Source organism: Chelonoidis abingdonii, chromosome 26, assembly GCF_003597395.2.
Source record: "Chelonoidis abingdonii isolate Lonesome George chromosome 26, CheloAbing_2.0, whole genome shotgun sequence".
Classification (NCBI taxonomy): domain Eukaryota; kingdom Metazoa; phylum Chordata; order Testudines; family Testudinidae; genus Chelonoidis; species Chelonoidis abingdonii.
The window spans coordinates 3133257-3142673 of NC_133794.1; the positions used below are offsets into that span (position 1 = coordinate 3133257).

The 9417-nt window shown below is 62.0% G+C and overlaps 1 protein-coding gene across 2 annotated transcripts in view; it reads left to right on the plus strand.

The window, feature by feature from the left end:
- Positions 1-8861, plus strand: part of CCDC159 (coiled-coil domain containing 159) — a 10881-nt gene extending 2020 nt beyond the window's left edge. The window contains exons 2-11 of one of the 2 annotated variants that reach the window (XM_075061176.1): positions 2129-2221; positions 2814-2847; positions 3426-3514; positions 3921-4002; positions 4746-4941; positions 5901-5968; positions 6591-6667; positions 6966-7072; positions 8295-8374; positions 8722-8861. In XM_075061176.1, coding sequence (XP_074917277.1) covers positions 2129-2221; positions 2814-2847; positions 3426-3514; positions 3921-4002; positions 4746-4941; positions 5901-5968; positions 6591-6667; positions 6966-7072; positions 8295-8374; positions 8722-8852 — 957 coding nt within the window. In that variant the 3' untranslated portion in view covers positions 8853-8861. Of the gene's footprint in view, positions 1-2128; positions 2222-2813; positions 2848-3425; positions 3515-3920; positions 4003-4745; positions 4942-5900; positions 5969-6590; positions 6668-6965; positions 7073-8294; positions 8375-8721 lie in introns of those variants that run through there. The other variant, XM_075061177.1, reaches the window with a different exon arrangement.
- The last annotated feature ends 556 nt before the right edge of the window (positions 8862-9417 follow it).

The window sequence follows — 9417 nt, forward strand, 5'->3', positions numbered from 1 at the left end:
CCCATCAACCCTGGTATCCCGCCCCCTGGGGGAGCATCAACCCCAATGTCCCACCCCCTGGGGGCCCATCGACCCTGGTATCCTGCCCACTGGGGAAGCATCAACCCCAATGTCCCACTCACCTGGGGGCACATCAACCCTGGTATTCCACCCCCTGGAGGCGCATCAACCTTGGTATCCTGCCTCCTAGCCCCAGGTCAGACCACGGCCCATTAACCCTGGTATCCCACCCACCAGGGACACATCAACCCTGGTATCCCGCCCCCTGGGGGAGCATCAACCCCAATGTCCCACCCCCTGGGGGAGCATCAACCCTGATATCCCACCCCCTGGGGGCCCATCAACCCTGGTATCCTGCCTCCTAGCCCCAGGTCAAACCAGGGGCCCATCAACCCTGGTATCCTGCCCACTGGGGGAGCATCAACCCCAATGTCCCACCCCCTGGGGGCCCATCGACCCTGGTATCCTGCCCACTGGGAGAGCATCAACCCCAATGTCCCACCCCGTGGGGGCCCATCGACCCTGGTATCCTGCCCACTGGGGGAGCATCAACCCCAATGTCCCACCCCCTGGGGGCCCATCGACCTTGGTATCTCTCCTCCTGGGGGAGCATCAACCCCAATGTTCCACCCCCTGGGGGCCCATCAACCCTGGTATCCTGCCCCCTGGGAGAGCATCAACCCCAATGTCCCACCCACCTGGGGGCACATCAACCCTGGTTTCCCACCCACTGGGGGAAGCATCAACCCCAATGTCCCACCCCCTGGGGGCCCATCAACCCTGGTATCCCGCCTCCTAGTCCCAGGTCAAACCAGGACGCATTGACCCTGGTATGCTGCCCACTGGGGGAGCCTCAACCCCAATGTCCCACCCCCTGAGGGCGCATCAACCCTGGTATCCTGCCCACTGGGGGAGCATCAACCCCAATATCCCATCCCCTGGGGGCCCATCAACCCTGGTATCCTGCCTCCTAGCCCCAGGTCAAACCAGGACCCATTGACCCTGGTATCCCACCCACCRGGGGCCCATCAACCCTGGTATCCTACCTGCTGGGGGAGCCTCAACCCTGGTATCCTGCCTCCTAGCCCCAGGTCAGACCAGAGGCCCATCAACCCTGGTATCCTGCCCACTGGGGGAGCATCAACCCCAATGTCCCACCCCCTGGGGGCCCATCGACCCTGGTATCCTGCCCACTGGGAGAGCATCAACCCCAATGTCCCACCCCGTGGGGGCCCATCGACCCTGGTATCCTGCCCACTGGGGGAGCATCAACCCCAATGTCCCACCCCCTGGGGGCCCATCGACCTTGGTATCTCTCCTCCTGGGGGAGCATCAACCCCAATGTTCCACCCCCTGGGGGCCCATCAACCCTGGTATCCTGCCCCCTGGGAGAGCATCAACCCCAATGTCCCACCCACCTGGGGGCACATCAACCCTGGTTTCCCACCCACTGGGGGAAGCATCAACCCCAATGTCCCACCCCCTGGGGGCCCATCAACCCTGGTATCCCGCCTCCTAGTCCCAGGTCAAACCAGGACGCATTGACCCTGGTATGCTGCCCACTGGGGGAGCCTCAACCCCAATGTCCCACCCCCTGAGGGCGCATCAACCCTGGTATCCTGCCCACTGGGGGAGCATCAACCCCAATATCCCATCCCCTGGGGGCCCATCAACCCTGGTATCCTGCCTCCTAGCCCCAGGTCAAACCAGGACCCATTGACCCTGGTATCCCACCCACCAGGGGCCCATCAACCCTGGTATCCTACCTGCTGGGGGAGCCTCAACCCTGGTATCCTGCCTCCTAGCCCCAGGTCAGACCAGAGGCCCATCAACCCTGGTATCCTGCCCACTGGGGGAGCATCAACCCCAATGTCCCACCCCCTGGGGGCCCATCAACCCTGGTATCCTGCCTCCTAGCCCCAGGTCAGACCAGGACCCATTGACCCTGGTATTCCGCTTCCCTGCATATAATGGTGTGTTGATTTTGCAGTGAAGACGTCACTGCAGGGAGGCAGGTTGCAATGCAGCATCCCCTTTCCATTGCCAAGCCGAGTAGATACCCCCCCTTTCCCGGGGGAGGGGTAGACGGGGGTATGTGGGTAGCTGAATTCTCCCCCTTTGTTTCCAGGAGACCACTTTGATCACAGTCTCCAAGGAGGACAAGAATAGGGGCAATGCACCCAGCTGCTACTTATCCAGGGCCAGCAGCAATGCAGGGCTGGTAAGCGACTCCGCGCTGCTTGGAATGGAAAGAGAATCCTGGTCCTTGCCGCTGGAAAGCCCGGAGACCCCATCGTGCTGGGGCTCTGAGTCTGCCTGGCTCCCCAGCACCCCACTCCCTAGTTTGGGGCTCAGACAGAGGGTGATGGCTCTAAACCCTCTTTGCACTGCTCCGTTTTCTGTCTCCAGTGACACCGAGAGCAGCCTCAAGGCTGCTCTAATTCGTGCCCTGCCCAGGGAATGGCCAAGTTCTGGGCATGCCCTCAATCCCGCCTCCCCTTACTCTGCTTTCACACCAACTGGGAGGCCCCTTACCCAGAGAGATAGTCCGGGAGGCCTCTTCCCACCCCCTTTGTGCTCCCAGAGTGGCTATAAAGGGGCCTGAGCGTCAATGAGAATGGGGTCCCTGCTCCCCGCAAAGGACACAGGATTCATCCCGCACACACCTGAGCCACTTCCAGCCTCATCCCCATGGGCTGAGTCCATCACTCAGACCCCTAGACAATCATTCCTAACTCCTGCCCCCCGAGCTCACAGGGGAGAGCGGTGCTGTGGGTACAGGCTGACGGCCCCCTCTGATCCCCTTCCTGCAGAGCCAGCTGGAGACGGAGGCCTTCGAGACAAACGGTGAGAGACGATCCCACCTCCATGATGGGGGTAGGGGGCAGACCTGGCTGATCCTTTGTGGGGACGGGGGTCACTAGACCTGGAGGGCAGTGAGTGGGCGTGGCCAGCCAAGACACACCCCCTCCTCAGCAGGCAGTGGGGTGGGATGCCCTCTGGGGAGGGAGCCTGGCTCCCTGGCCCTGATTGGGGGGTGGTAGGAGGAGCCAGGGTGGACCCCATTAGTGGGCAGATGAGCTGGCTTTGGATTGGCCCCACCTGGGGTCAGGCTGAGGGGCAGTGTCCCAAGCCGGGGGGGGAGGAGGGCACGCCATGGGATTGAGGGGGGACCTGGTCAAGACACTGGTGTTAGGGAGAGCAGCCTTGGGGCTGCTCTAACTTGTGCTTGACCCTGTCCATGGGCCCCTGGGGAGCAGAGAACAACCACAGTGCAGTGTACCCCAATCTGCCCCCTATGCCAGTGCAGAGCCACGGTGGCACAGAGAAGCAGGCTCCACATGTTTTTAAGTCCTTCCTTGGGCTCCAACCCCATGCCAGCTCCGGCTCTACACTCACCCTCAGCCGCCTTTGCTCTGTGGCAGGGATGGTCCAGGCGATGCTCCCAGATTCCCAGAAGATCCTGAAAAATGAGCTGGAGATCATCAAAAGCCAACTCCATGCCCAGGCAAAGGTAACCACAGCAGGGAGAGGGGATTTGTTATGTGCATTACGGTAGCGTCTAGGGTTCCCCACTGGGCTGGGCGCTGCACAGACCTCGACCAGGATCAGGGCCCCATTGGGCCGAGTGCTGCCCAGACACGTAATGAGGGCCAGTCCCTGCTCCAGCTTACAATGTAAACACACAAAAGGTGGGAAGGGAAACTGAAGCACATAGCAGCAAAGCGATTTGCCCAAGGCCACCCAGCAAGTTCAGTCCAGTCACCCAGCCTGGTGCCCCATGCGCTAAACCCCACTGTCTCTCCAGCCTAGCTCCCTTTCCGTCTACACTCAGGGGCCCTGGGAAACAACCAGAGGCAGCGGGGCTGGGTGTCAGGGCTCGGCCCATGAATCCCCTCTGTTGCGTGTCTCTGCGACAGGCCTTCGAAGCCCTGAGCCACTCGGTCTCCCTGCTGGAGCAGGAGAGCAGCCTGCAGCAGCGAAAGATCCAGCAGCTGGAAGGTGAGACACAGTTCAGTCCCCGTCGGAGCCGGATCTCCCAGCAGAGGGCTCTGCAGACCAGGGGATTATCTCCAGTCATTGGATTATGGCGGCTCCATTCTGCTGGGAGCTGCATAGACACCTCCCCAGACCAAGATCGAAGCCTCCATTGTGCCAGCCGCTGCACAGTTCCCTGCCCCCGACCCCTCTGACTGAGAACGGGGCCCTGCCCAGTCATAGGGCAAGCAACAAGGTCCTGCACTGAATATTTCACCATAGAGAGAGAGAAAGGAAAGAGCGTTATCCCCATTGTAGAATGGGGAAACTGAGGCACGGGGCGGCCAGTGACTCACCCAAGGTCACACAGGGAGTCAGTGGCAGAGCTGAGAGTTGAACCTGGATCTCCTGAGTCCCAGCCTGGGGCCTGAACCACCGGCCCAGCCTCCATCATTTCCCAGAAGGGCTGAGGTTGTCAAAGGCACCAAGGGCCCCTGGGCTCCTAATTCCCCTTTAAAACCTCCGCCTAGAATGTTTTCAGTAGCTCCTCCCCCAAATAGCCCCTCTAGCTCCTCCCTTCTCTGTAGCTCCTCCCCCAAATAGCCCCTCTAGCTCCTCCCTTCTCTGTAGCTCCTCCCCCAAATAGCCCCTCCCTCATCAAGAGCCCCTCCTTCCTCTATAGCTCCTCCCTCACCAGTAGGTCCACCCCTCAAATCCACATGGTAATGTTTGAGTGGGTGTAAATCGCCCCCCCCTTCTCCCCACAGAGGAGCTGAGCCGAGGCTGCTGCCCAGCCCAGGGGGAGATGTTCGAGCGGCTGGTGGATGGGAAGATCCTGGAGGTCTGGGCTGCCATGGCCAAGGAGGTGGAAGGGCTGCAGGAGTCTCTGCTGGAGCGCCCCGACCACCGCATGATCCAGCGGGGGGACTCGCTGGAGAACCTGTCCTTGGAGATCCTGGAGAGGTTAGACTGGGCATGGGGGGCTGATACCACAGCAAGGCAGGGGGCTCCCAAATCTGCTGCCCCTGGGATCCCGATACCCCTCCCCTGACTGGATCAGGTCCCTGCACAGTCATAGAGCAAGAGATAGGCCTCGCACTGAAGATTGTACCCTCTAGACAGGCAAAGGAAAGATCATTATCTCTATTGGAGAGATGGGGAAACTGAGGCACGGGGCGGGACAGCGACTTGCCCAAGGTCACACAGGGAGTCAGTGGCAGAGCTGGGAGTTGAACCTGAATCCCCTGAGTCCTAGTCCAGGGCCCAAACTGCCAGCACTTGCCTCTCTCCCAGCAGCCCCGTGCACACATCGCCCACCCGTGCACGGGACAGGAGTGCTGCTTGCACAGTAATAGCCCCTGTGGGGCCAGACATGGCTCAGACACCTGGTGAGAGACAGTCATTGCCCCAAAACTAACGACAAAAGCTGGAAGGGGAAACTGAGGCACGGATGGGTCCCAGCTGCAGGGCTGGGAATAGAACCCAGGCATCCAGAGTCTCAGGCTGGGTGCCAAGTCGCTGGAGCCCACCTGCCCCCCTGTGACATTACCACATTGAGCGTCATGGAGCTTCCAGCCGCAACCTGTGGTGGTGGTTTCAGAGCAGAAAGGGGTGAAATCTTGGCCCCACAAGGCGCCTAATTCCTGTGTGGCCTTTAAAAATCTCCCCCAAGAACATTTTCAATGGGAGCCCCTCCCTCTTCAATAGCTCGTCCCCCAAGTAGCCCCTCCCTTCTCAGTAGCTCCTCCCCCCGGATTGACTGCCCTGGGCTCAGGATATCACCCGAGTGGGTTACCCAGACCATGCAGCTTCTCCAAGCCCCGATGCTGGTGGGGTCCCCTGCTCTGTGGATTTCCCCAGCCTGACCTGGGGCAATGGTGCCAGGAGCCTGTGGCTTTCAGATGACTTTTCTCTTCCTGTAGCAAGAAATTCCTCTGGGAGGAGCTGGAGTCAGTGCAAGGTGAGATGAGGAGGATCCATCAGAAATTGAGTAGGTACCCTGCAGAATATCCCTTTCTTTGCCCCCAGCCCTCAGGTGGCTATGGGTAAAAATCCCCACCCCCGCCCCCCGTGGGTGCATGGCACAGTACGCCCTCCAGAGCACCCTCCAGCTCTGGATCTCCCAGCTGGGTCAGCGTTGGCTTGCTTGTCCGGAGGGGAAACCGAGGCACAGAAGGGACTGGCACAAAAGTTCAGGCAATGAGCCTGTGATAGAGCCGGGGATAGAACCCAGGAGTCCTGGCTCCTCGCCCACCCCCCTTAATCTATTACACCACATTCTCTCAAGGAACCAACCCAGATCTCTGCCTCCCAGGCCCAGTGCCTTAAGCATGGGGTCACCAGTCCTCTCTGCCTTGTAGCCCTGCTGGGAAACAGGTCTGCATCATCAGCCCCATTTTCCAGGTGGTAAAACTGAGGCCCGGAGGCACCGCGCGCTCTGCTGAGGGCCCCACTGCAAGTCGAGGGGCGGGAGCAAGGCTGGGCTCCAGCGATTCCAGGTGTCAGGGCCAGATGTGCCACTAGGAGCATTTGGTTAGCCGTGGAGCCCATGGAGGGTCTGGGTGGGGTGCGGGGAACCCTGAACTGGGGGCTCTGATTTTTCTCTTCCGCAGAGGATCAGGAGGACGATATAACCAAGAACCTCGTCAGCATAAAGAAAATGCACGAGAATCAAGTGAAATGCAGGAAGGTGAGACGTGGGGGAGGGGAGGAAGAGGCAAGGGGGTGGGGCTACATGATGCTCCTCCCCCTTTGTGGTCCATTCACAAACCAGGCACACACTGCTGCCAGGGGAGAGCGCCCACTATGGAGCCCCTCCCTGCAGGACAGCGCCCCCTAGTGCCACAATGGGGCATTGAGGTCAGCCCTGACTGTGAGGGGAGAGCGCCCCCTGCTGAGCCCCCCATGCTGCAGAGCAGATCCTTGTGCCCCAATGGTCTGGTTGGGTGGAACCCTCGTTTGCTAGAACAGCCCCCCTCTCTCCCCAGATCCTGTCGCAGCTGAAGGGCAAAGGGCCGGGTGCAGAGGGGGCCCCGGAGTTCGTGGGCGGAGGCAGAGATGGCAGGCCAGTGAAAGAGGAGCTGAATGATATATGGTAAGGGCGGCCTGGCCGGAGTTTGCTGCTGGGGAAGGGGCTGCGCAGCTCCCGTCCCCCAATCCCTCTCCATGCTGAGCTGTCCTGGAGCCCCCCGTCTGTCCTGTGCACCCCCTTCTCTGGGCTCTCATTGCAGCCACTAGGAGTCAGCACTGACAGCCAAGGGAGAGCACCCCCTACTGAGCCCCCGCTCACAGCACAGCACCCCCCAGTGCCACCCTGGGGCTCTGGGGTCAGCACTGACTGAAAGGGGAGAGCGCCCCCTGCTGAGCCCCCGCCCCACAGCACAGCTCCCCGTAGCGCCACACTGGGGCTCTGGGGTCAGCACTGACTGCAAGGGAGAGCGCCCCCTGCTGAGCCCTTGCCCCACAGCACAGCTCCCCGTAGCGCCACCCTGGGGCTCTGGGGTCAGCACTGACTGTGGGGGGAGAGTACCCCCTGCTGAGCCCCCACCTCACAGCACAGCTCCCCCTAGTGCCACACTGGAGCCAGCACTGACTGCCTGGGAGAGCGCCCCCTGCTGAGCCCCCGCCCCACAGCACAGCGCCCCCTAATGCCACACTGGGGCTCTGGGGTCAGCACTGACTGCAAGGGGAGAGCACCCCCTGCTGAGCCCCCGCCCCACAGCACAGCTCCCCCTAGTACCACCCTGGGGCTCTGGGATCATCAATGACTGTGGGAGGAGAGCGCCCCCTGCTGAGCCCACGCCCCACAGCACAGCGCCCCCTGGGGCCAGTGCTGACTGTCTGGGAGAGCGCCCCCTACTGAGCCCCCTCCCCACAGCACAGCCCCCCCTAGTGCCACACTGGGGCTCTGGCGTCAGCACTGACTGCCAAGGGAGAGCGCTCGCCCTGCCCTCGCCCTGCCCTCGCCCTGCTCCCTGCAGCATAGTGCCCCCTAGCGCTCTCTGCATGGCCTCCCTTTGCCCACTGCTGAGGTGAACGCGCCACCACCCTGCCTGAGCCCAGGTTTGAACCCTGGGCCCTGCGGGGCTACAGGCCAGAGCTAAAGGAGCAGCTCTGTGAGCAGGCAGCAGTAGTAGGTTGTTATGTTCTTTCACACATCAGTCACTAGAAGGCGCTGAAGAGAAGCCCAGGCTGGGCTTGGCTCAGGGGTCCCTGCGTAACTGGGGTATCCCCAAGTCCTTGCAGTCTGTCTGCACCATCACCTCAGCACCCCCTGCCTAGTGGGGGGGGTCTGTTAATGGGGTCTCCCCGTACAGGTCGGCCGTCAACACCCTGCGGAACTCCATGGCGCACTGCAGCCTCCGGGGCGACGGGCAGGCAGCGGTGAGGGTCACAGGTGAGCAGGGGAGGGGGGCTGGGTGTGAGGTGGGGGTCAGGGAGGCTGGGTGTGGGTTCGGGGGCAGAGAGGTGGAGGGGGCTGAGCGTGAGGGGACTGGGGTGAAATGGGAGAGGGGCAGGGAGCTGGGTATGAGATGTGGGGGGCTGGGGATGTCAGTAGGGAGCTTCAGGGAGTGTATGTGTGGGGCTGGGGTAAATCCACATGGCTCCACTAGATTCGAGGGGGGTCAGTTCTCAGCAGCTGGGGGTCTGGCTCCTCTGTGTCGAAGCTCCCTTGGGCAGAGCCCCCTACCCCGAGTGCCCTCCCCCACGACTGAGCACCCCCCACCTCTCTTGCCCCGCCAGGCCATCGGAGCCGTCGGCACCGCATGTCCATCTCAGCCAGTCCACCGGCCCCTGCCGCGGAGCCAGCCCTGCGCCTGTGCCAGGAGGAGAGCAGCTCAGACCACAGCTCCTGCGAGGGCCCCTGCCCCTAGGGGGCGCTGTGCTGGTAAGACCCCTCCCCCCACCCTCCCTGCTGCTGGTCCTGGGCTCTGCTGGGCCAACCGGGGCAAACCCCTCACAGAAACGCACCTGCACAGGGACTTGTGCCTGCTGCCCCCGTGGGATGAGGCCCTGGGCAGCAGAACATGGCTGAGAACCCAGGCGTCCGGCCACCCCGTTCCAGTCTCTACAGACCCTGGCTGAGAACCCAGGCGTCTGGCCACCCCGTTCCGATCTCTGCAGATCCCGGCTGAGAACCCAGGCATCCGGCCACCCCGTTCCAGTCTCTGCAGACCCCGGCTGAGAACCCAGGCGTCCGGCCACCCCGTTCCGATCTCTGCAGACCCCGGCTGAGAACCCAGGCGTCAGGGAGCTGGGTGTTGGGTCGGGGCAGATGAAGTGAGGGCTGAGTTAGGACTGGGTGAAATGTTATGAGAGTTGGCGAGGAGCTTAGTTGAGAGTGGTTGTGGTCATTCTAGTAGGTGAGGTCAGGGAGTGTATGTGGCGGCGGGTAAAGCCACATGGCTCCACTAGCATCGAGGGGTCAAGTTCCAGCGC